Source organism: Aspergillus ibericus (assembly GCF_003184845.1).
Source record: "Aspergillus ibericus CBS 121593 unplaced genomic scaffold BO80scaffold_100, whole genome shotgun sequence".
NCBI lineage: Eukaryota > Fungi > Ascomycota > Eurotiomycetes > Eurotiales > Aspergillaceae > Aspergillus > Aspergillus ibericus.
In genome coordinates, this window is record NW_020292198.1 from 1,502 (window position 1) to 25,714 (window position 24,213).

General features: G+C 47.8%; 10 protein-coding genes across 10 annotated transcripts; 7 read left to right on the plus strand and 3 right to left on the minus strand.

Annotated features, from left to right (window-relative positions):
- Positions 1-107: 107 nt before the first annotated feature.
- On the minus strand, positions 108-881 carry BO80DRAFT_430388 (uncharacterized protein). Its single transcript, XM_025720698.1, has 2 exons — positions 847-881; positions 108-792 (listed from the first exon to the last, which is right to left on the minus strand). The coding sequence occupies exon 2, from the start codon at positions 726-728 to the stop codon at positions 381-383; it is 348 nt and encodes a 115-aa protein (XP_025569148.1). The 5' UTR covers positions 729-792; positions 847-881; the 3' UTR covers positions 108-380.
- Positions 882-1,951: 1,070 nt separating this feature from the next.
- On the minus strand, positions 1,952-2,686 carry BO80DRAFT_471215 (uncharacterized protein; the record flags this gene model as incomplete). Its single annotated transcript, XM_025723094.1, has 2 exons — positions 2,518-2,686; positions 1,952-2,467 (listed from the first exon to the last, which is right to left on the minus strand). Exons 1-2 carry the CDS (start codon positions 2,518-2,520, stop codon positions 1,952-1,954), a joined length of 519 nt encoding a protein of 172 aa, XP_025569149.1. The 5' UTR covers positions 2,521-2,686.
- A 1,362-nt stretch (positions 2,687-4,048) lies between these two features.
- BO80DRAFT_439890 (BCS1 and AAA domain-containing protein) lies at positions 4,049-6,297 on the plus strand (the record flags this gene model as incomplete). Its single annotated transcript, XM_025721099.1, has 5 exons — positions 4,049-4,117; positions 4,226-5,788; positions 6,074-6,082; positions 6,136-6,180; positions 6,265-6,297. 5 exons carry the CDS (start codon positions 4,049-4,051, stop codon positions 6,295-6,297), a joined length of 1,719 nt encoding a protein of 572 aa, XP_025569150.1.
- A 205-nt stretch (positions 6,298-6,502) lies between these two features.
- On the plus strand, positions 6,503-7,151 carry BO80DRAFT_17771 (uncharacterized protein). Its single transcript, XM_025713987.1, has one exon. It carries the CDS (start codon positions 6,622-6,624, stop codon positions 6,973-6,975), a length of 354 nt encoding a protein of 117 aa, XP_025569151.1. The 5' UTR covers positions 6,503-6,621; the 3' UTR covers positions 6,976-7,151.
- A 735-nt stretch (positions 7,152-7,886) lies between these two features.
- Positions 7,887-8,686, plus strand: BO80DRAFT_17847 (uncharacterized protein). Its single transcript, XM_025713998.1, has 3 exons — positions 7,887-7,999; positions 8,175-8,606; positions 8,681-8,686. The coding sequence occupies exon 2, from the start codon at positions 8,236-8,238 to the stop codon at positions 8,521-8,523; it is 288 nt and encodes a 95-aa protein (XP_025569152.1). The 5' UTR covers positions 7,887-7,999; positions 8,175-8,235; the 3' UTR covers positions 8,524-8,606; positions 8,681-8,686.
- Positions 8,687-9,164: 478 nt separating this feature from the next.
- Positions 9,165-9,984, plus strand: BO80DRAFT_17800 (uncharacterized protein). Its single transcript, XM_025713990.1, has 2 exons — positions 9,165-9,493; positions 9,566-9,984. Exons 1-2 carry the CDS (start codon positions 9,237-9,239, stop codon positions 9,774-9,776), a joined length of 468 nt encoding a protein of 155 aa, XP_025569153.1. The 5' UTR covers positions 9,165-9,236; the 3' UTR covers positions 9,777-9,984.
- A 2,345-nt stretch (positions 9,985-12,329) lies between these two features.
- On the minus strand, positions 12,330-12,717 carry BO80DRAFT_450760 (uncharacterized protein; the record flags this gene model as incomplete). The annotated part of the gene is made up of 2 exons (XM_025721838.1): positions 12,330-12,443; positions 12,493-12,717. The coding sequence occupies 2 exons, from the start codon at positions 12,715-12,717 to the stop codon at positions 12,330-12,332; spliced, it is 339 nt and encodes a 112-aa protein (XP_025569154.1).
- Positions 12,718-12,991: 274 nt separating this feature from the next.
- On the plus strand, positions 12,992-14,838 carry BO80DRAFT_395325 (ferric reductase family protein; the record flags this gene model as incomplete). Its single annotated transcript, XM_025717305.1, has 4 exons — positions 12,992-13,480; positions 13,527-14,240; positions 14,445-14,634; positions 14,687-14,838. The coding sequence occupies 4 exons, from the start codon at positions 12,992-12,994 to the stop codon at positions 14,791-14,793; spliced, it is 1,500 nt and encodes a 499-aa protein (XP_025569155.1). The 3' UTR covers positions 14,794-14,838.
- Positions 14,839-15,332: 494 nt separating this feature from the next.
- Positions 15,333-17,676, plus strand: BO80DRAFT_506586 (serine-proline rich protein; the record flags this gene model as incomplete). The annotated part of the gene is made up of 6 exons (XM_025724555.1): positions 15,333-15,359; positions 15,560-15,694; positions 15,751-15,798; positions 15,846-15,996; positions 16,067-17,051; positions 17,100-17,676. 6 exons carry the CDS (start codon positions 15,333-15,335, stop codon positions 17,425-17,427), a joined length of 1,674 nt encoding a protein of 557 aa, XP_025569156.1. The 3' UTR covers positions 17,428-17,676.
- A 4,434-nt stretch (positions 17,677-22,110) lies between these two features.
- Positions 22,111-24,151, plus strand: BO80DRAFT_420301 (HET domain-containing protein; the record flags this gene model as incomplete). Its single annotated transcript, XM_025718340.1, has 2 exons — positions 22,111-22,895; positions 22,949-24,151. Coding segments are annotated over exons 1-2 (1,779 nt in total), but the record flags the coding sequence as incomplete, so codon positions are not given.
- Positions 24,152-24,213: the final 62 nt, after the last annotated feature.

The following is a 24,213-nucleotide window of genomic DNA, read 5'->3' on the forward strand; positions in this document are numbered from 1 at the left end:
TTACGACCCTGACGTCGACTCAATAGACGCGATAAATGCTTCTGCCGAACCTCGAATTCCCTGGCCTACGGGCATGGACAGTTACGACCCTGACGTCGACTCAATAGACGCGATAATTGCTTCTGCCGAACCTCGAATTTCCTGGCCTTCAATAGACGATATAGTTCCAGTCGAAGAAGGAGCATATCAATGGTCTCCGCCAAATATCCCGAACAATGTCTTAGGTCAACACCCTGTTACAGCGACATAGTTATGGAAAAGCTAGATATCCATATTAGGTTGTCTGAACCGATGAGTAGTATGGTCATTATGGATGTATATCAATTTTGGTACTATTGGAATCATTGTGACTTGTTCCGTAACCCTGACAGTAGTTGATCTCAATCCGATTTCGGTTTGGGGGGTAAGGCAAGGACGTAGTAAAGCGAGCCGGATATAACAATTTCGTCTTCAAAGTAGAACGGCCGCGAACCTGGTGTGAGTTCAGGACCGTTTTCGACTCGCGGCATTCCCTCGATTGTGCAAATAGGGATAAGATAGGCCGCTGTCTTCACTATCCTCGTCGATCTCGTGGTCTTCCATGCCTGTAGATCATGACCCTTCAAATCAGGGAGTCCCGACGCAAGTTTTGCCAATACAGATTCGAGATTTTCGTCGACACATATTGAGGTATCCTTGCCCCGTTTCTCCCAATGCGCCTTCTCGAGGAAAGCCACAAGCTCAGCCATTGTATCCATCTGCCCTTTCAAGGCCGGCCTCGAGAACCGTAATAGTCTGGGGTGATGATAATCGCTGCGAGTGCAAGTACTTAGCAACGAAATAGACTTGTAGAGTGATATAACCTACATTCGTTTTCATAGAGTAGAAATTAATGAGTGGCGTAGGATAGTGTCTGCGCGAAAGCAAAGTATCTGATGGTGGGGTTTTCGGGAAATTATCTCGATGCCCGAAATAAATACGTTCTCCGTGTTGAACCACTAGCGCAATTTTACCATCTGACGACCTGCATCGGGTGGAGCAGTCATTACCGCAGTCATCGCGCATCACGAGACGCATATTAAGCATGGGCTAGAGTTGCCTACTAGTGGGAAATCGATCAGGTGATCAACGGGTTGCAGAATCGAATTGAGTTGTGGTGTAATCATCCTATTGACGGTCTACAATGAATTTGTTGACCGTGAATTCAAAAATTGCAAGAAATCCCCGAGTATGTGTGATATGTACCTACGATATTGACAGCTGAGAGGACATATACTGAGAGGATATCGATGTATGAAAGTTGCCCAGCAGCTGTGATAGAACGGCCCGGACTGAGGCCTTATCTTATCGGCACCGGCCCGACTGGCGTCCTGGCCTTGTAATAGCCCAGCTAGTGGGATCAAGGTCCTTGGGGTGACGTGCTGGAGTGGTCACGGAAGTCGTGAGGTCATCGACTTACGCACTGTATCGGACCGTTGACTTTCATATAACGAGAGGGTAGAGTCGTACTATCTGATCCTTCAAGGATCAGTCTATCTTGTGGATATAGGCTACCTTTGTCGTCACCAGTGGAATCCTACACGTTCGGTGGCCAGTTCCTTACCTAGTCGACAGGCCTTCTACCCTGACAAGTAGATCCTATCACAGATGCATTTTGTCACTAAATATCTAGAGCAAATTTTAATACACAGGTTGTGTGGGCGTATTCTTTTGGTAGTGTACCTCACTTGGCTGACTGAAGGCCCATGGTCGATTAGTCATCATAAGAGTGACTGAACTTCTGGGCATTGTTCTTTCCAATCTCTGCACGGTAGCAAGTTAAAGTATCTTGATAAAGGACATAAAGAGGACAGATGCATACTGTAGAAAGTACCGCTGTTTGCTACATGGACTCCTAAGTACATGGTGATGGGATTGTTTCAGATACAGTCTTGGTTGTAATATTCGGTTTCCACTAAACAAGCATAACTGATTACTGCCACTGATACATAAGTACATTCCATCTCGTAGCAAGAGCAGCTTGAAGAAAAGTCATCAGTCTCAACATCTCTAGAATAAAGACTTTGAGTGTCACATCATGTTCTGAACGATCCTTATACTGGTTCCAGAGAAGCTTGTACACATCCTCATTATTCTGAGGTCCTGTGAGGAATCGAAGGAGGTCTTCAGAGACAGTACCGCTTGCGTCAAAATGCCAGGTAAGAAGAGATAGCTTAAGTAGCACATCTGGCATGAGCATGCTGGAGATTCTTTCCACATGCTGACAGAGAAGTTGGTTCCCAGCCAGGTTAGATATATCCGTAACGGAAACCGAGCCTTTTCTGACCGTCTGACAACCCTGTAAGAGAAACTTGGCTTCCGAGCTGATGTGTTCCGAGAAGCATGGGTTTTGAAAGTCCTCCCAGCCCAGACAATTCATCTGTAGCGCCTTCAAGACTGACTGAGCCGGAAAGTGAAGGAATCCTTCATGAAGCGGAATCTGTGGAGCCTTCGAACGAACGTCGGTAAAGATCATACAACAAGACGCGAATGACTTACCATGATTATCTTCAGTAACAATTGAACAAAGGAACTGAGATGCGAGCGAAAGGTATTAGGAGGATCTCAAGGGAAGAAGCTATGATAATTAGGAAACATAGTTTAAGACAGAAGGTCAGGTTCTTATATCGAGAAATCAAGACTTCTCCCCCCCTACCTACCGGGTAATCGCCAGGGACAAGTAAGTCATCGATAATGATGCTATGCTTCTCCCATGCTTTGGGTTAGCCTTAGCGTCGGACATATCAGGAACTACCGGAAGCCACCACCATATTTCTGGTGTATTGAAAGCCTACGTATTGACTTATGAGGTTGAGCGCTTCCTTTCCAGGAAGGAGCATCCACAGAAGCATACCCCCCTTGTGTATTCGCGTTTCCCCCACTCATCATGCGGCAGCTGAAGCCACTGTCTGGCCAATGATATTGGTGATAAGTTGAGCATCTAGCTGTTGCCCATGCACCCCAGTATTAGATCACGACCTACATACAGTACATAACCAATAGCCAGCAAAATTACCAGGACATCCATTCTTAAATGATCATTTCTGGTAGTCAAGAAAGATCACTCTTCGTTCTGGTATTCGTAGCAGGGGACTCATATTACACCCTAGTACGCAGGAGCGCTCTTTTTGTTATAATGCCAGGGGCAGTCAAAGTAAATACTTTAAACCTTCTACACCTTTTTCTTAGGCTATTTCCTACACTCGCGACATTCTCTAAATCACCCTCACCACTGTCCTTGCTATGTACGAATTGACCGCAATACTGTGCTTAATCTGTATATTCTATATACTTGCAATATGTGGAGTCTTTGCCCAACGTCTTTTTGATATCTGGAATGAATTACGGTGGCAGTATAGGTTAGCACAACCCTAGCCTTCACTTTACCTAAAACTGTTATTGTTGGACACTGATATCATCTAGAGAAATTGCGTGGCAGCCACCGGTCTAATCCTTTCAATATGTGGGAGGAGCACAGTGTTGGATGCCGATGGCATGTCTATTAGCTATGTCCCATAAAGCAGCGGATGTTGGGGTGGATTGCTTTCCATCGTCATTAACTCTTTTCCCGTTGTGTGTCTGTTCCCATATAATCAGCTATGATAAGAGTAAATATAAAGGACCTACCAATTAAGACGTAATGCCTCCAGTCACTTGTTTTCCATACAAAGATCTTGCTGATTGCTATTTTAGGGACATCTATCCATCCTGGAGCTTCCCACTTACGGCTCCCTTTAGAAGCCACATGCCGCGCCGATAGACTTTGATGTAACTATAGTCTTAAGCCTAGGTAGCAGATCCCTGACAGCTCTCAAAGCTATACGCAGGTAAAGAGGCGATCTTTTTGACCGATAATTCCTTGTCAGTCAGACCTGATCTTCTAATCTACAGAATACTACGAATTGGGGATCCCTTCTTAATCGAGGCTGACCTAGCGTGTACCGCAGTGTAAAATATACCCGGTCATACATCTTATCCAATTTTGATGTTTTGAAAGGCTATGTATTAAGATACATTTAGCGCCACTATAATGACGAAGACTATGTTTACGCAATTTGCTCGCCAGTCGCCTATACGAGCTGAGACCCTACCTGGTGAGGTTTGTTCAGCTGCTCGCCGATATATTATAGCCAAATCTCCAAACTATACGTCAGGACTGGTTGAAAAAACCTTCAGTGTTTGGTCACTTGAACTCAAATTTTCGAAGATGAACTCGTCGGGTGCTGCATATTCCCTGGTGCCTATTGAGGCTATACTTGACACTCTTCTACCGGGCTATAGCTTTTACGCGCGTCTTATGTCGTTATACTCCCATGCAAATGTCTCTTTTTACCTATTCGTCTTCATAATATCCCTGGTGTTCTGCATTTGTGCGGGTCGAGCCCTTTCACTTTGGGACCGACTGCAGTCATTTCTCCTCTCCTTTGCAGCCTCGGTGGAGATCAGGTATCACGACATTATATACCGCGACGTAATGAACTGGATCTCTCAAAACCCCGCGTTGACCAACATACGACGATCCGTCGCTAGTTCGAAAACCAGCTTCGTCTCCCCGTGGGCCACAGAAGAACCAGGGAGCGATGATGAAACTGATTACTCCGAAGAAGAGATACTGCGATTCGAAAATGATCTACGGGGTTTCTGGATGAAAATTAAACAGCAAGAGAGACGTCCGCTTATCCGATATTCGCCTGCGCCTGCCGGGATTTACTTTTTTGTTCATAAAAGGCGCTTGTTTGGTCTCCGTCGGCAAATGTACCAGGACACCGGTAACCCTTGGACTGACCACAGGGAGAGGCTGTATTTTTACGCAAGCAATCCAAATGCTCTCAAAGATCTCCTGCGTGACATACAGAGGGCTGCTCTGGAGAAGAATGTTCGCGACGTATGTGTGAACCAAGGGTTGAAGGATGGGCCTTCCCAACAGTGGTTCAGTCTGCCGTCCAAGAAGACACGGCCACTATCAACCGTTGTTATAGATCCGGAAATCAAAAGCAACCTCCTGAAAGATATGGAAGGCTTCTTCCACCCGCGTACTCGCTACTGGTACGACACACGTGGTATTCCATACCGACGAGGGTATCTCTTCCACGGCCCACCAGGTACAGGCAAATCAAGCCTCTGTCTCGCTATGGCTAGCCTAATAGATCTCGAGATTTACACGGTCAGTCTTAACTCAAAGACTATGAATGGGGACAGTCTCACTCGTTTATTCCTGTCTCTACCAAAACGGTGTCTTGTGCTCTTCGAGGACGTGGATCAAGCTGGCATCGAGAAACGCAGTATTGGCGGTACTTCCTTGCAGAGTGATGAGGTGATGGATGCTGATAACAGGGCTTCTGACTCTCCAGAGTCATCTGAGCATTCTCCAAGTGGAATAACCCTTTCCGAAGTTCTCAATATCATCGATGGCGTATCTGCTCAAGAAGGCCGTATTTTGATCATGACCACAAACAAGCCACTAGCTCTCGATGAAGCTCTTCGACGCCCAGGCCGCGTGGATGTCAGTTTTCCTTTCAAAATGGCGACTCGTCGGGATATCAAAGAACATTTTCTTTCAATCTTTACAAAGCCTTCAGACCAACCTTTCATAGTCGAGTCGGAAACCTTGAAGATTTGTTGTCCATTGACACCAGAATCTCCTGATTGGTCAATCGATTCCATCATCGCTTTGTCGGATTCATTCGCAGATCAAGTCCCGCCGAACCAACTCTCTGCTGCGACACTTCAGAACTATCTAGAGCGATACAGAGCCGATCCGGAGTCTGCCGTACGCAATGTGACGGCTTGGGTAGGGAGAGAGAAGAGAGAGATTTGAAGTCCTAACTCGGGCGCAGTGTTCAGTACTATACAGCGGATCATAGTTAGCTCTATCTCTCGCCCGACATTAACTGTAGCAAGCTGTGCTATAGAGCAGGATGGGACAGCAAAGATCAACAATATATATAATTCCTCCAGTTGGAATGTCTTGGAAGCAATACCAATACTTCTCCCTACCTCCAATGAGCTTCAGCTAGTCTGTTGCTTGTGTAGTCTCTTGATATGAACTAATCAGAATATGTTCGTAAGTGAAATGGGAAAATAATCTTAGCAGTAATCTTTCCTTGGTATTGAGAGCGGATAAGGAACTTGGATAGGAGATACGCACATGAGATGCGTAGTGTAAGTTCTCTGTTGTGTACGTATGGGATGGCTATGATCGGACGTGGGGATTCGGATTACGGATTAACTTATGTACCGTTCCAGCTAATCACGGAGGTCGGGCTCCGGCTCTTTTAGGCGTAAAAAATCATCCTCCCGGTCTTCGCCGTCCTGGGCTTTCTGGGTTCGGGAGTTTTGTGGTTTTAGGTTAGAAGTTCCTTAATTGAATCCCTTCCAAATGCAGAACCGATATTAGCATTCCTTCAGTGCTGTACTCGATTTGGTTGTACCTTTTCTTGAGCAGGTCCTGGCAAGAAGATTGGCGACTTGTTCGTCTTCATGCCGGAAGATTACTTTAACCGACTTCTTGGTCGGCTGATCTATTACGGCGACCTCTCCGCATGTCAGCCTCGTCGAGGCTCAGTCAAGACCACCATCACTTGATGAACCAACATCAAGTAAATGGCTAACAACAGCTCGCCGGGTTACAAAGCCCTCTTCTTCAGGGAAGCAGCCCTAAGACAACAAGCAGAGGAACGCCAACAACAGGCAGATGAACTCCAGCGGCAGGCACAGAGGGAAAGGGATCAGGGAAGAGAACGAACACGACAGACAACCTTTGCAGAGCTTATCCAATACTGTCACAACTATTTCTCCCGATCTCTGAGAGCTGAAAGTCCGTCTCACTCTACAACGGGGAAGATACCGCCGCCCACTGGGAAATGCTGTCCGTTGCAGCTTCTGCCTTGGACCGACTGCGCAGTTTTGCACCCAGCAATGTCTACGGACGCTGCAGCAGGGTGGCCAGCTGGATGATAATTGCCCGAATGTTAAACTTCACCGACAGGGAGGGAATAGTAACCAACATCTCATCAACATATCCAAAGTGTGTGCAATGGGGAGCTGTCGGTAGGTGATCCAAAGACGGCTCATAGCCCAATGATCTTATACCCAGATAAAATTGAGGAATAATACTTGATGTCCATGCCTACCTGCTTATATTGCGTACCATCGTAGTTGTTGATGGATTCTCAGAAAGTATAAGTCTGATAATTATGTTGTGTTCTGTCCACTTCCGCTAGCACGGCAAGGCCAGATAGAGAGCGCCAAATGCCGTGTCTCACCCGTCTTGAAACATTCTGCAACGGGTGCTAACTATCGGGTAGGCTCAGCTGCGTTGAGGTCCCCTTCATATCCGTCGTCTCATCCTTGGAGCAGAAGATGGAGTGGTGGAATAGCATGTCCGTCCAACGCAGGCTACTCAAGCATTATCTATTCATAAAGATAATTTATAGTTAGCCTACTCCCACTTGGGATCAATCGGCGTGAAATGGCTGTGGTGCGGCGGCAGCGTCCCCACAGTCGCTTACCTCAGCATACCCTCTTCTTCTCTTCCTCTCTCTCTCTCTCTCTCTCCTATCTTCTTTCCCGCCTGTTTCGTGTTTGCTTTCGTCTCCTGGTATCATGGGCTGACGACCATCGGAAACAGAGAACTGCAGTATTACGGACCAGACTGGATTGCCAACTATGTCCTCCATGGCGGCCAGGGTGAGGGCCATCCAAGCCTCCAACGGAAGCGTTTTTGGAGAATAAAGTGGGCTCTCTTATGCCACGATAGCATTATCTCCCAAATACCGATCCGAATCGGCCTCAATATGAACATCTCCATAATATCATCACCCATCATCTTCTGCTTCCAAACTCAGGCATACACACACTTTCCTGGCCCCTCTCTCAAACATCTTTTCATCCTGATCCCTTTTCTAGCTCCATCTAAGCCAACCATCACCAATAACACCCCCGGTGTTGCGCCATGCCCACGCGGAGAAAGAAATCCGAAGTAGGTGCTCCGTTCCCAGCCACGCCCCCTCCCTTCTCCCCCTTCCCCGCCCCAGACAGAGTCGCCTATCTGTAGTAGTGTATGCACCATTGGGAACCCCGGGTTAATAACTCAGGCCGTCGACTGCGCCGGCCGAGGCGGATCGCCTCCAAGCCGCGGCCGAATACGCCACCAGTCCGAGTAACTATTATGAGGACCAGACCATGCCCAGCACCTAGTGGCGTTGATCCGCAACCATGCCTCGCTGGACGAGGTCCGCGCCCACCTCACTCGCGCCCTGGCCGAGGCCCAGCCCCCTGCCCAGCAGCACCTGGAGAGCCTGCGTCGCGGTATCGAGGTTGAAAGTAAACCGCCACGCTTTTACCCACGGATCATGGGCATCCGGCACTTGTGCCAGTGGCCCTTACCGCGTCCCTGCTAAATCATGGACTGCCGTCACCGACGACAACAACTTTGGTGTCACACTCGGTCTCCCTCTACCTTATCTCGGATTACCCCTTTTTCGATTTTCTCGACAGCCATAACTCTGTCAAACACATGACTGGGGATTACCGAGTCCGACTTTTACAGCTCGTTCCTGGTCAACGCTCTGCTGGCTAATGCATGCGTAAGTCCGATCTGCCCTCTTGGGCTGGTCTCAAGGCTCGTTCGCTGACCATGCACCTTCTGGGGTCGATTTAGTTACTACTCGCAATATACCGAAGCCTACACGGTCCCCAGAAATGTCTGCACGAAAGGAGCCGATTTCCTGGCCGAGGCGGGACGTCACCTACAATCATATCAGTCTGAGAAAGGAGGCGACATCCGCCTGGCGTCTTTGCAGGGACACCTGTTGCTGTATGAGAGATATACTGACACTCACCCGGGCGGCAGGCGCCCTGACGCATCGACCGGAGGGACCGGGCCGTGTTGTTAATCCACCAGATACTCCTTGTCGGGCCATGATGACTGTGGATATACCATGCTGCATCGCGCCATTGAGATGAGAGTCACTAAAGATCATAAGCAAAAGGACCGACTTACGATTCTCAATATCGCAAATGTCTTCAGATCTAATTGTCTCTATCAAGTACACGGTGTGGGTTTGTTTCAGGTAGTTCATATGTTTCTTCTTATCTCCTCAACGACGCCGCCTCACAAGGGTTGAGCTGACTTCTCGCATTGACAGTCATGCACACCAATTTCTTCTATCCGAGCCGAGTGAGCTCTGGGCATGGAGCCCATGGACTGAAATAGCATGAACGTGAGCGACATATGGACGCCATACCCCATCTCCCAAGCCTCCTGGCCGTCATACTTGAATCGATACTTCGATGAGGCACGCAAGCCCTCGTTCATCGCGCGGGACATCTGGTGTCTGTCTCGCACAGACTCGGGCTTGGAGCCTGATCAGTGTAAGCAGGAACTCTACAACCATCTCTGTGCATGTGAGAGCAGTCTCTCTGAATGCTTCAATCCGGCGACGCAGCCCGCCCCGCATCTGCTTTTACTTCGGTGGTGTTCTCTCCCCTCGAGATAGGAGGGAAAGGTGGCTGTATAGCTAGCTAACGAGTCCTTGTGGCATAGAATGCGCCACCACACGCTGGTCATTAACCTCTGTTGCAATCGGTTCGGAGTCCATCCATTACTGTCTGAGCATGACGAGCGCACTCCCCGACAAACCAAAGGGTTCAGCGCCGTGGAAATTGCTGTCTCGTTGGCGCGGGCCATCGCTGTGGTCTCACAACAGCTGCGGGTGGAGTACAGATTGGAGCATGCCCACCAGTTCGCCATGTAAGCTGTCAACCTGGCGCTGTTTACCCTGCTCGATCAGGACACATTCGACATCCTCGACCGGGACTTCCTGACACTAACCAGCACCCTGTCCATCATCGCCTGCCGCTCCCACCTAGGACGGCACCTCTTTCACTTCTTCAAGCTGGCAGCGCGATCGCGCAACCAGGGTAATCGGGTGCAGCAGTCCGACGATGTGCCGCCCGGCATCAAGGAGCTGTTCCAGCCGGACTCGCAGTTACAGGCCCCGGACCGGTGGGATCATTGCAATGACTCCTTGGTGGTGCATCCTCCATTACATCATGCAAGCGACAACAACTATTCTTTCGTCACCTTTCCAGCTGGCCACCCGGGCCCAGTGAACACCCCGCTCATCATGTCTTCTCCGATCTGGAGATCACGGTCAGGGAGATTAAGGCCATGCGCTGGCTCCACCACATGGCATACACATATGCTGCCCCCGGACGCGCGCTCCGGCAGTGCAATAGTGTTCTGCAGCGTATTGCCCCCAGCCTAGGTATCGACCTCAGTGATCTTCCCGATTGCAGAGCCTTACCTACTGATGGAAATGCATTACATTTGATTGACGGTATTGACGAACGCGAGGGTAACAAAGTTCGATCAGCTCCAATTGTTTCAGCACAACCGTAAATCGACCTTCCGTACGTCACGATCGACCCTTACTGGGTAGGAAAATATTGTTCCTTTGGCTCGGCGAAAGCAGGGTTCTAGACGTTCACATGCTCAATAAATAGCTAGCAACGCCTCCCAGACACTTCTACACACAATTTGGCCTCCAGCAAGCTTTTTATATTTTAAGCTTTCGTAGACTGTTCTCTAATACGCGGCCCTTCCGTGTTGGGTGTAGATAGTTCGGCAGCGCTAGATTTAGGTGAACACGTTCAGATGTTGACAGATTGCCCATCTGTATGGCATGTGCCTGAGTCACCCATGAACGAAGTGTTTAGAATTCTGTATGGCTTTTACGCTTCTTGTAAGAACTGGGATAAGTTGGATTAGACTCTAATTTAGGGTGATTATTGGCTTGGGCTCTATTTCCATCTACAAGTCTTGTATTGTGTTCAAATAATACGAAGTTGTCCAACCATAACTTGTAGAAATTTAGGAGCCACCCGAAATTGAGATGATTGACGTTGTTTTGGTAGCATGGCATATGTTCCGAATTGCTTCAGCATCGAAGCGGGGGGCCTCCTGGAGGGGTGCGCGACACGGGCGCGAAGCGGACTCAATCAGAGCCACGTCACTATTTGCTATTAAGCTCAAGTACCCGTGGGTATACCCCGTGGGTATACCCAGCTGGGTACTTTTCTTGGCACTTTTACTATTTAAGATATAGTTAAATGATGCATGTCTATTATCAAAGCATGACGTATAATTCCGAGTACCCGTGGGTGCTTTTCTTGGCGTTCTACTAATATTATATCCAAAACTTAGTGTTCTGGATACCAGAAAGCAAGCTCCGGGATTGCTTATATCATTCTGATCAGATATACACCTGGGACATTGGCTTCTCGAAGATTGATCGTGCGTCGAAAAGATATGTGTTGGTCCCTACAAGTTAGCGCCATTATATGGGCCGTAAGGCCTACCGCAAGACCTTCCCAAAATTTTCAGTTGTGGCTTCCTGGTTAACTTGCCCGGTCGTGGGGATCCTTCCTTCAGCTAGGTCCCCAATCGGGCAGGCGGCCGGTTTAATTGTAATCTACTAGGGAAAACCAGCCCCCAGACATAATGGATCATGTAAGATTCAGATTGTACTGTAGTCAATATAGCGAGAGGATGCAGTTGGACGAGGTGTTGGGAAAGAGTCTAGAAGTACAGTACTACAACGAGTGATTATGTGGGCCGCGGATACTTCGGGCAGATTCCCGGTTTAATTCAGCCGAGCACTCCACCGCCTAGGTACTCCAGACTGATGGAGGGACATCATGTTCACGAAAACAGTTAATACCGTACATTTAAGTTGTCCACCAACTAGGCTTGAATGCTACGGCTATAGATTTAATCGGCCCTAATAAGATAAATAGTGACTCTTGATACCTGAAGCTACTGCACCTGTCATGGGAAGTGGTACTTCTTAGTAGAAGAACTGAAAAGGTTCTCAACTTCCAGGAGCTTTGGTAATGTTCTACGATTCGCCCGTCACGTGATCGATCGTATCCTTTTACCCCACCATCATCCATAGGTAAGTCCTAAACATGGAGATATCCTAAGGAAGCCTCTAGAAACGGACAAGTTGGTAAGTTCAACTAGCAGAAAAATATGTTAAAGTGATTCTCATGACCAATAATAGGTACGAATATGCTGTGCGGACAAGTGAGAGCAAATGAATCTAACCCCGATTGGGTTTTCACCTCATGGTAGAGAATAGGTGGCCCGGGACCTAGCACTGCGGTTTCCGCAGGGCGTAAGAACTAGAAGCATATTCTACCGCAGCCCGAATACAACCACGCTGATGTAAGAGATATACCCATATTATAAATTGAACAAATAACACAATAAGATAACATTTAGCAATAAGTATTTTATATCATTTTCAGACATTTTTCATTTTTGGTGTAGCTGGTGTACCTCCCGGCTCTGGGAAAGGCTCAACCTGGGGTATAATATCCTCCATTATCTCCTGGATTGGAGAAGGGTAGTATGATTCCTATTTGTATCAGTTATGTTCTCGAAATGTACGGATCAGTATATAATACCAGGTTGGACAAAGTATTGATCCACTGGCTTAGTGAGGATGAATCAAGATAATATATTTGCCCGGTTTTTCGGATGCGGACAGCCACGAAGACGTCGGAATCACATTCAAGGCTGAATTCCGCTGCCTTTTTGAACAGACTCTTCTTACGCCTCTGCCGCTGTTGCGATTTTGCTCGAGCGGTCTCAACGTGACGCTTCTTCACCCAAGGAGATTGCTTGGACATACTGCAGGGTTCTAAGTGAAATTGTCGGACAGTTTCGGTATCCGGAATGTTGGACTCTATTAAATACCCTCCATAGGCATTGAGGGTCACTGCGGTGTATTACATATAAAACCTATATCCCGCAGGCGTGCTCTGCTTCAAGGATTCGCACCGCAGTAGTCCCCACTTGTAGCTATCGTTAAGTTATAAGAACCCTCTCGTATGCGGACTCCCCTTCATCGTCCTTTCCTGCTCTTCTTGTTTTGTTTTCTGTCAACTTCTCTTTGCACTGAGGATGGATATATCAGCTATTTACGCAATTACCGCCGGCGGTGTCTTTGCTGCGTTGGTTTTTGCCCGGATCATCTCCATCCTTGTCAAATGGACAGATCTATTCTCTGTCCTAGTATCTCGACATCTGACTATCCCTTATTTTGTTCATAGACATCGGCTCTGGGGCCCATGGTCACGAGCCAGTGTTATCCTTCACGTGACATATGCCGCAATGAATATCTTCCTTATCCTCTTCAGAATAACATCATTAACCAGTGCTGGCCGCCGGGCTGGAGAGTTGGCCTTAATCAATCTAGTTTTCCCTTTATCCGCCACGCACCTGAGCTACTTAGCTGATCTTCTTGGCATAAAATGGCGCACTTGTTGTAGGATTCACCGTGCTACTGGTTGGATGACTATTGTTCTGGTGTCATTCCACATAATCGCAATGATACAGGACCAGCAATTCAGCTTTTCACTTTATGAATCACAAGATATGTTTACTTTGATCGTACGTCACTTCACTGCTTTCTTTTGTGCCAGCTAACGGCGGCTAGGGTGCTGCATCACTTGGTATCCTTGCTTTGTGTTCAAATACGTGGTTTCGTCGGTGGTCCTTCGAGATCTTTCTCCGAGGGCATCAGATCCTGGCTGCATTATTTGTCTATGGCACCTTGCGGCATCTTTCAGACGAAAACGCCCCCCTAAATCATTATCTCTGGATTTCGTTGGGGGCCTTAGGGCTGACCTCATGTTTACAGCTAATGATCTTATTATATCGAAACGGATTATTTGCAGGCCGCGGTGCTCCCAGGGCTCTCGTAACGTTCACATCCAAGAAAACAAATGAGGACAAGCTCATAGTGACAGCTGCCCGGGTTCGTGTCCTCTTACCTCGACCGGTGCAGGTCGAGGCCGGGCAGTATATCAACATCTGGATACCATCGGTAAGTGTACGGTCGTGGACACAGACTCATCCGTTCACAGTCACATCATGGTCCCGGCATAGGCAGGACGTCATGGAGCTTCTTGTACAACCACGCCATGGTTTATCCGCGGATCTCACCCGTCACGCCTTAGCGGCCTTAGAAAGCTCTGTTTCTTTCCTGGCCCTATTCACTGGCCCTCATGGAACGACTGAGGATGTCAGTCAATACGAAAGCTCATTGTTAATCGCCAGTGGATTTGGGCTTGCCGCGGTGACCCCGTATATTAAAAAGATGATCTACGGTTATAACACTTCTACTCTACTAGTTCGCCGACTGCACTTAGTATGGCAGGTAGAATCGATTGGTGAGTGCATTGTGCAGTTAATCCTGCGAACACCCACCCAGCTAATGAGCCAGACATGACAAATGCGGCCGAAGGCCTGCTTAATGATCTCCTCGATGACGATATTATAGACAATGGTTATGTCTGCAACATGTCTCAAAGCCCGAGATGTTCCGTCTGAAGCTGACCTGATATTGTTCTAGATCCTCAATGTATCTATATACGTGAGAAGTGGCCTTGCAAATGACAAAACAACATTTGGGGAACACAAACGATTCTGCCTTTACCAGGGCACGCCGGATTACGAAAGCATTATCGCACTCGAGGCATCTGGCGACATGATTGAAAGGCTGCCGAACATCCAGCAGGAGCGAGGCCGGACGTTGGTTATGAGTAAGCGTCTCGTATGACTCTGCAAGTGTTATGGACTGACTTTCCTTCTCAGTTTCCGCGGCAGATGACCTTCGAGATCACATACGGGAGATCGTACGAGGCTACCTGCATCAGGGTGTACAGCTTTCAGAACTGGAATACCAGCCTAATGATGGTTGATGGAAAAAAGATGAGGACGGTTCGAAGCGTTCCGTAAAGTACGGCGTATCGCAGATGAAATATCGGAGGTTTAGATGGGGCAACGGAGAGGCTTAACGACGTATTCCGGACTAGCTGGATTTAGGCGGTGAGAATACAATGTTACCCAGGAGCTCTGCTCAGACACTTTTCCTGTTCCTTTCCCTTTTGCTTTCTCCTTTTGGATTGATTACCGGACGCACGACTTGTTCCTGGAGAGGTGAGTGGGGCAGGTTCATTGTCCGCCACGGCTTCAGCGACTAGACCGTGGCTCTTCGATGTGCTCGTAGGAACTCACCTTTTGCTCACCCTCCCTGAGGGTCTAATCAACCCCCCGAACAAAAAAAGGCCGGCTTCTTTCACTTTCCATCATGGTTCCATTCCGTCAGCCTGTCTGGCACCTCCATCTTTGCCTGCCAAACGGCAACCTTTCATTCAGTAAATTTGTACCACCCCTGGTTGCTAACTTTCACTCTCTTAATCACCGTCGTTAGCCGATCTGGCGGGCTGGTCCTACCAACATGTTCATTTTAACGGTCGGCATCCAGGTAAGTGAGAACCAATCTGAACCAACTTCCTCAACTCACCCCCAGGAAGGACATCCAGAAAGGTAATTCAGGTTGGGACGAGGATGCGTGTGCCGACGTGAGTAATCTCCAAAAGGCCTCGTATAACGCTCACTTTAGTGCAGCTGGTCAATCATCTTGGTAAATTGTTAGAGCAGATCGGACGACTTGACGATTTGCAGAAAACAGATGTCTTGATACGGGCTCAAAGAGGGGGATTTATCCGATGCCATACTCTGAGCACCGAACAGAAGATTATATCCTCCACACACCGGGCTGGTTGCGTGAATATGTTACATGTCACGGTCGGCCTTGAGGTGGGCTCGCTCTTCCAAGAGACTTGCAGCAACTAACGCTCGCGGCATAGGAACAGGACCCCGGAGAGATGCCTCTTCTTCTTGAAGAGAAGCAGTCCAGAAAGGTTGGTTCATCGAGAATATGCTAACGGCTTGTTCTTACTCTTTGCAGCTCGTTCGAGATCTTGGGTCCGACTTGGAGCAGCTTGGGCAACTGAAGAGCTTTCAGGTAGCCAATATCGGTTATGGGCTTACAAACGCTGGCTTCGTGGATAGCTTTGAAATAAAAGAAGCTAACCAGAACGAGCTTTCAGTGTACCTAGGTAGGAAGCATGTCCATCCCACTCTTCTTACCGTCACTTCCGATCATACTAACCATTTCTTCTCCCGAAGGGAACCACAGTTTTGCCGCCACTCAATCCACTCTATTCCCTCCGTTGCCCCCGTCCCTACCAATGAACGATCCCAAGTTGTTAAACTCTCCAGATAACATCCCACTCGACGTCGTCCCTGATCCATGGAAGAATATCACACACGATTACAGTCACTTCCAAAGCGGCGAAGCCGAGCAGTTGTTGGATGAGGATATGATACTTGATGAAAGCACTCTTTTAACACCGCCAGAAACAACTCTTCTCACCACCTATCCAGGCCTTGGAATTGCGTCACCCACAGAGACCGTTTCCACACCTGGGCTGAATGGGACAACTTCCTACTATTCAACACCTTCTAGTATGTGTCTTGACTCTTCCCCTGGGGAGACACTCGCAGGTGTTAGATCCGCTATACGAAAGCAACCCAGAGCAAAAGGAATTCCTATAAAACCCAATTCGACGATCCTCCTCCTACTACAATCCTGCGGTGGAGGAAAACTATCCGAAAAACATGTTCAGGAGATTTTCAAAGCGGAAAGGTCTTTTTCCTCGCAGACATCTCGCGAGCTACTACGGCCTCTTCTGAATGATTGGGACAACAATATGTCGCTCGGCCTGCATGCACTTGGACTTCCTGTCGTCTGGCTCGGTATACAAGGAATGGTGAATTATTTGAGAGTCCTTGATGCAGATGAGAGAGATTCTTTCCTTGACCCTGTCGCGAGGCGTATTGGACTGGTACTGCTCTACTTCAACTATAACGAGCTCTGTAGGCACCCAGGAATATATTGCCCTGCTCCTATACCGAAGGCAGCCACCACCTATGTCCTTGATTGCATTCTTAATGCGTATCATGACGATCCTCGCATATCAAAGCTACCGCAATCTCGTCGTAATAAGATATCAGCGAATTATGCAAAACGTGGGAAGTGGTGGTGGACACTTGCAGGGTCATTGGGAGTTGGCATCCTATTAATCGGGGACGATCAGCTCATTAGATTTATGTGAGTTTACTATGCCCACACAATTCTCAGCTTACTCACTTTTCTTAGCAACAATGCGACGTTCACAGACATACAAATGGATGTACTCATCACTTTAGCCTTGAATACTCGGCCAGGCACTATTCGTATCTTCCATGAATTGGAGCCTGTGGTGAAACCTCTCATATTTGGACAGGTCACAGAAGACCTCCGCCAGGCCATTCTGAATGATAGGCTTGGCTTCTTCGGGAGAAACGAGATGGCACATGTCCAAGCCGAGGATGAGGCGGCAGTGGCGTGCCAGCGGACTGAGAAGCCTTGGACAAAGGTCGATGCTAAACATATTGCGATGGAGAAAATGACCGAAATCCTCGCTAGCGTGCTGGTAACGCAGTAGGCTATGGTCTTATTATCTTAATGCCTACCGTTCGATTAGCCAGACCTAGGATTAGTGTAGTGTTAGTGGGGGCCTGCTTTTGAGTCTGATCTTCGATCCTCTGTGCTTTTATACGTCTTTTGACGGTATTCCTCTTAATTTTGTGGTTAATTGTCATTCTGATACCACTTGTCAGCCCAGCAGGTCTCGTATCTATTTATTGCATTGTAACACAATAGATTAGTGGATCATTTACGCACTGTATCCTTGGTCTGGGACACATAGTCAATCCAATTAGTCCCTTAGTTTCTCTGGATGATACCATTAATGCCTTTCAAGCATTTGAGCATGCTCTTTAAGACCCTAGCTACATGTTATCATAAGCCTGAATTAGCTGGAGCGTGAATTGTCAGATCCGTACTCCGATCGAACTAATATTGACATGTATTCTAACGCGCGACATGAGCTCTGCAGCAATGAAAAACAGTAGCCGTGGCAATATTGTTAAGTAGTATAGGGATACATGGAATACGTTGCCTTTAGAACTTGCTAGAGAGTTTCTGTGCGAATAAACTAAAGAGAAAAGCCACGCACTCCTATTCTCCCAAGCTAATACAGATAGAAAAAAAGGTGCTCTACGAACCAGATCTTACTCCGTATCCTTTGCCACGACCCGATTGTTTAGAGTCACCCTCCATTCAATTGAATAATGTATACCGGTATGTTCCCCATCATATACCCTTGTATCCCACTCTGGTATGAAGTCTCGTTCAGGTGGGGTTTGGCGCAAGGGGGTGGAACTTCGACTTCCATGGTTGGAGGGGCTGTATCTGGACGGGGTACAATCGCGGCCAAAGTTACCGGGAGTGGGGGCATATGAAGGAGTCCGTTCCCATACGGTAAGATCACGAGCGTGGAAAGTAGTCTCATCCAAGGGGCTGAAAGCAGTATCATCAAGACAATAGATGCCACCGAGGAGCCTGTTACAGTGCGTCCGGATACCGGTGTCACTACTTACTCTTTTTGATTGGTTCAGCAACCCTGACCTGAAACCGCACTAAACCATGTTTGGGATGTCAGCAGGAAAATCTTTAACCCGCCATTGTATGGTAAATTACTACCTATACCGGGACCAAATACCGTATTAATGACTAAGCTCCACGTGCCTTTAACCCATAATCCACGTGCCCGACACATCTTACCAACACCGTACTGACACTTGGTTACTGCTTGCAATTCAAGCAACGCAATGGCTCCCAATTTAGCTCAATCGACGCTTGACCTCATCCACGATATGCTGGTCAGCGGTGCATTAACCACATCACAAATGGCTAAAACTGCTAATTGCAGTAAACGCGCAATATTCCGACTCCGCTCCAATCTTCGATTGTTTGGCACTCTCAAAGCCCCTCCGATAAAAGGCGGACGCCCGCGGAAGTTAACTCCACCAATGCTAGAAGCCCTTTGCGATCATCTGATAGAAAAGCCAGGTCTGTACCTGCACGAAATGGAACTCTTTCTGCTGGACGAATTTGACATACGTGTGCCAAGGCCTACTATTAGTGATGCTCTCCGTCAGTCCGGCTGGTCTAGAAAGGAATGTCGGCAGCAAGCGACAGAACGAAATGCCGATTTACGTGATGATTATATGCATCTGATTTCGGAATTCCAGTCGTTCCACTTGGTTTATGTGGACGAGTCTGGATGTGACAAAAGAATAGGCTTTCGAAGAAGCGGGTGGTCTCCGAGTGGTACCACACCGGTTCAGGTGTCAAGATTTCACCGCGATCAGCGCTACCAAATACTCCCTGCTTACGCACAGGACGGCGTTATACTTGCTAGAGTTTTTCGAGGCTCAACCGATGCATCATTCTTTGAGGATTTTATTGAAGAACTACTTCAGCATTGCGGGAAGTGGCCCGAGCCCAAATCTGTACTTGTGATGGATAATGCGTCCTTTCACCGTTCTGATAAGGTAGAGCAGATGTGCTGCGAAAAAGGTGTCAAGTTGGTATATTTGCCGCCCTATTCACCGGACCTAAACCCCATAGAGGAGTTCTTTGCCGAGCTTAAGGCTTTTATTCGGCGGAATTGGCAGGCGTACGAGGATAATACGGAGCAGGGGTTCACAGCGTTCTTGGAGTGGTGCGTTGATAAGGTTGGAGCAAAGCAGCAAAGTGCAGAGGGTCATTTTCGGCATGCAGGGCTGACTATTGAGTATCCACATGAGACGTCCTAAGGTGCAGTAAGCTACTTGGCAAGAGATTAGTACACCATTGTTGACTAAGCGTCTTACTAGGTAACTATGGCTATTGGTAGTATATTCGATACTTAGCCGGCTACACCAGTCATAACAAAAAGTATAATCGAAATGTTACAGCTCTGCCATCACGATTGCATCTTCTGCACCCAGTCATTGATTTCAGTGACGAACCGGCGTGCAGCCCCCAGTTTCACGCCTTGGTTGATGAAAAAGCCAGGGTCTTGATCTTGGTAAATCTGCTTCAGGTCAAGGCAATTGTTCAAGGCTATATCCCGTGCTTTAATAATATTATCCTTGAAGCTTTCAGTATTCACTCGCGAGAGTTGCCATGCAGCGTAGTTCTCTACTGCCACTTCCAACGGACCGGGGACATTAATAGAACTACTAGGCGGTGAGGAATTGAGTGCCGGTGGTTCCGCAGCAGCTGGTGGGGATATAGCCATCGACCAAGGCGGTGGCGTGGGGAGGACGTTGATATTGATTGGAAATGGGGATCCACTTGCAGGATGCCCAGGGACTTTCTGTCGTTGTTCCAGCCGCTGCTGCTCCTCGGCATACAACTGCTCACGGATGTTGTCGGGTACATCATCGTGGCATTCAATGACACCCCCCTCCTGCTCCACATACCTAACCAGCTTCCTCAAATGGTGTGTGCGCAATTTATAATGCTTTTTCCCGACAGGGTCCTGCCAGCAATATTGCGATTCGAGGCGGCACGGGGAGCCAGGACAGCGCATTACTCTGTACACGTCCCGCCAGGCCGAGGGCTGCCCCGAAACCTGTTCCGCGTCAATCTCAGCGTCTCGTGCATGGAGCATTCTTCTGGTCACTGAGGTCTGTCCTCTTTTGTCAGCGCCATTCGAAGGCTGGTCGGAATCTAGATAATTAATCGAGATACAGAGCCTCAGCCTTTTGCCTTGCTGAAATAGATTTTCCCACATCGTGAGCTGCTTTTGGATAGCTGTCCAGTCAACATCAGTTTTCTCAAAGCGCTTGACGAGATCGCGCTGTGAGCGATCATTTACAGAGACCACTACTGTAGTGTCGTCTAGTCTCACCCGTCAGTTACAAGCTATCTTCCGACATAGTAGATCTTCCGCTTTCTGCTTTATTCCTGACCAGTAGAAGTGGGGATCCAAACCCAGATCTTGTTCCGTGTCCTTCGCTACCACGCGGTTGTTGAGAGTTACTCTCCATTCAATCAAATATCGGACCATTAAATATTGTTCGCCGCCATCTATTCCTGCAAGATCCCACTCCGTGTCTCGAATGTAGTCCTGAAGCGGCGAATGACGCAAGGGGGTGGAGCTTCGACGCCCACGACTAAGAGACGGGCTGTCACCGGACGGCGTGCCATCGCGGCTAAAGATTCCAGGAGTGGGAGCATACGAAGGGGTGCATTCGCCTGGAGCAAGGTAACGCGCCGGAGAGGCAGTTTCACTTATTGGGCTAAGTGCCACGTCATCAAGGCAATATATCCCGCCGAAGAGCCTATTGTTGGGAACGATGAAATGTTAGCTGGGGAAAAGCGGTCCTTCGCATGATCCATTTGGAGGACCAAGGGCAGTTTCTGACAGGCTAAATAGGATAACAAGCAGAGCAATATGCGCTGCACTACTCATGCTGTTCGTGTGGCACTAGTCCATGCGATGTATGATGGGAACATGGAGGTGAGGAGGGGCGTCGTCAGCGTGCCATGGATACAGTCACGGTGCCTGCCCGGGCCGGGGCGGTTCCAGATCCTTCCAAGCCACGTGATAGAGCATGCGAAACGTATCTTCACGTGACTCTGAGCTACTAGTAGTCTGGACCTAAGGAATAGGTGTCCTATATTAGTACCCTTATCTTCCTTGCGTCAGTTAAGGGCAAGTTGTCCACGACGAGTCAATTACTTCTAATACATTCCAACAGGAAGTATGTACCTGAACACACCTCTATCTGCGAATTGTATGCCAGAACTCTCCGTGACACGGGCTTTGTTGTTACCCCCGGTCTCGGGCCGATGTAAGCCCGACGAACCTCTCTTCGCGGCCACGCTCCTCGGCTGATCCTATTACCCGTGGCTGTAGACATGATTTGAAGAAAAGTGCAGGGACTGAGAGCTCGCCGCAGTATTTCTCTGTGTAGTATTATACCAGCTCTAGTATCCTAGAAATGCTTTTCTCTCTTTTGTCACGCAGGTGAAAAAGCCAAGACTGAGATGCTGATCGCCGTAATGGCGGACGTTTCGGAAATCTTTATCTTCCAATCATATAGCAGATATGGCTGTAGCTGGCTAAAGGCGAGCTGGCAAATATTTGTCCTTCAGCCGCGCCAGATAATTAAGATATTGTGCCTTGAAAGAAAGAACACGCTTAGTTTTCCACCACACATAGTCTTTACCACTTGATCATCCATGTCAGCAGAGCTGTTTTTTGTCGCCGGTCGAAGGTGGGGGTAAGAGCTGATCTCTTCGGAGTTACATGCACGGCTCGGACTTACTTAAGGGGTCAGTCCCACATTTTCTTGTGACTATTCATAGGCCACCCCGCTTTTGCCTTCATCTTCTGGCCTGTTTGAAACGTCCCGTGGAATACATTGTGAAACTGCACAAGATTCGTTGATGAATCTAGACGAGATCATCTAGGGCCAATACGCATTTATTACACACATGTGGAAAATGTCCTCTACACATGAAGAAAGTTCAAATATGTCTGTTCCCTCTTCCACTTACTCACCACTTCCACCGAAGTCATATACACGAATGATCCGCCTTTTGCCAGACGAGGATAAGGACGCCCCAATCAGATGCGAACTTTTCAACTACAACCTCTCACACTCAGGCGACGAGGGGCATCTCTATGAGGCGCTTTCCTATGTTTGGGGAAATCCAGTCACATCTCATTCCATTATTCTCAATAGCCGTGGGTTTTTAATAACAGAAAGCCTTCACACCGCATTGTTACACCTCCGAGACAGTCAGTTAGAAAGAGTACTATGGGTTGATGCGATAAGCATCAAGCAGGATGATGACAATGAAAAGAGCGAGCAGATCCCACTCATGCGGATGATCTATGCACAAGCCAGACGTGTTATTGTCTGGCTGGGAGAGGCTCAGGAATATGGAGATAAAGCACTTGAGGTTCTCGGTTCTCTTGGCAGAAAACAGAATCCAAAGCCAATAAATGAAAACGACCGTGAGAGATGTGAGAAACTTCTACAACGAGACTGGTTTCGCCGCGTCTGGGTAAGACAACATTCTATCATTCAGTTTGGAAGAGTGCTAGTAACATCGACTAGGTACTACAAGAAGTCGGTGTCGCGCAGTATATTTCTATCATGTGTGGCTCTGTTCAGATCAATGGACATATTTTCTGTGAGGGTCTGGATAATTTGAAGCCTTCTTCCACACTCATCCCTAGAATCAGCCCGGTCTCTTTTCTTATGAAAGGGGCGCTCTTTCGGTCTCATGGTGAGCATTATTCCACTGCTACACTTTCCATTGGGGAGCTTGTCAGCATGTACCGGAGTCATAATGCAACAAAACAGCATGACAAAGTCTATGCATTACTGGGTTTAAGTTCAGACTCAAATAGTGCTGCGTTAGTCCCAGATTATAAGCTTTCTTGGCATGAGGTCTTCAGGCGTGTCTCACAACATGTTTTCCCGAAATGTTCTGTAGGGATATATTATGGGTCAGAAACAGCTATTATCAAAGGTAAAGGATGGATTTTGGGTTATATCTATTCAACCAGCGACTCTCTACATGACAGTCAACAAACTTTCAAAGTTGCTTTCAATCAAACTTGCCAGAAGCTGGGATATCGTGATAAGTGGAAGGCTGAATGGAGTTTACAAGCTTCTGGAGAGTTACTTCAAGATGGTGATATTATCTGTCTTCTTGAAGGCCTGTCACAGCCAAGTATACTCAGATTATGTGCAGATTACTACACAGTAGTAACACCTGTGGTACGACCAAAGGTACAGGCACAGCATGAGAACGACAATATGATAGCTGGTGGAAGCCATTCTTCATATGGTCTTTGTGATATTCTTCTAGTCTGGAAGATATCCCTGGCTGAAGACAAGGTTAATCTACAGAGCCCATCAAAACTCATTGATATTACACCAAACTGTCATGAGAAGTTTTTTGAGACTGAGCGAAGACTGAATCATACAGCATATGTTCTGGTAGATGCTGTTATGGAGATATCAAAGCTCAAAGTTTCTGGAAAGACAGCGTTGGATAACATACTATCCAAGGGCAGGATAAAAGATATGGATAACCAATCTCTATTTCAGGAAAACAATGATCTCAGGAGTTTGAAAATTGCAATTGAGCAAGCTCTGTGGCAGCAAGTTGAACATTGCTATGCCTGGAAAGAGGTGCTCGCAGTTGCAGTACAAGATTCCGGTCCCTATGGATACATTATTTCAAGCATTCTCCTTCAGAATCTAGGGGAGAGGCTACCGGTCTCTGAAGCGGTGGTCAAGGCGGCCGCAGCGAATACAGGATCTTATGGAGATCAGATCATGGCGCAGCTCGTTACACTGCTGGGGGAGAG

What these genes read in the sequence shown, in the direction of transcription:
- BO80DRAFT_430388 (XM_025720698.1), bottom strand. Translation starts at nt 728, where the DNA reads ATGGCTGAGCTTGTGGCTTTCCTCGAGAAGGCGCATTGGGAGAAACGG.
- BO80DRAFT_17771 (XM_025713987.1), top strand. Translation starts at nt 6,622, where the DNA reads ATGGCTAACAACAGCTCGCCGGGTTACAAAGCCCTCTTCTTCAGGGAA.
- BO80DRAFT_17847 (XM_025713998.1), top strand. Translation starts at nt 8,236, where the DNA reads ATGCCTCGCTGGACGAGGTCCGCGCCCACCTCACTCGCGCCCTGGCCG.
- BO80DRAFT_17800 (XM_025713990.1), top strand. Translation starts at nt 9,237, where the DNA reads ATGAACGTGAGCGACATATGGACGCCATACCCCATCTCCCAAGCCTCC. An exon ending in CCGCATCTGCTTTTACTTCG is followed by an intron (nt 9,494 to 9,565) that starts GTGGTGTTCTCT and finishes CTTGTGGCATAG; the next exon opens with AATGCGCCACCACACGCTGG.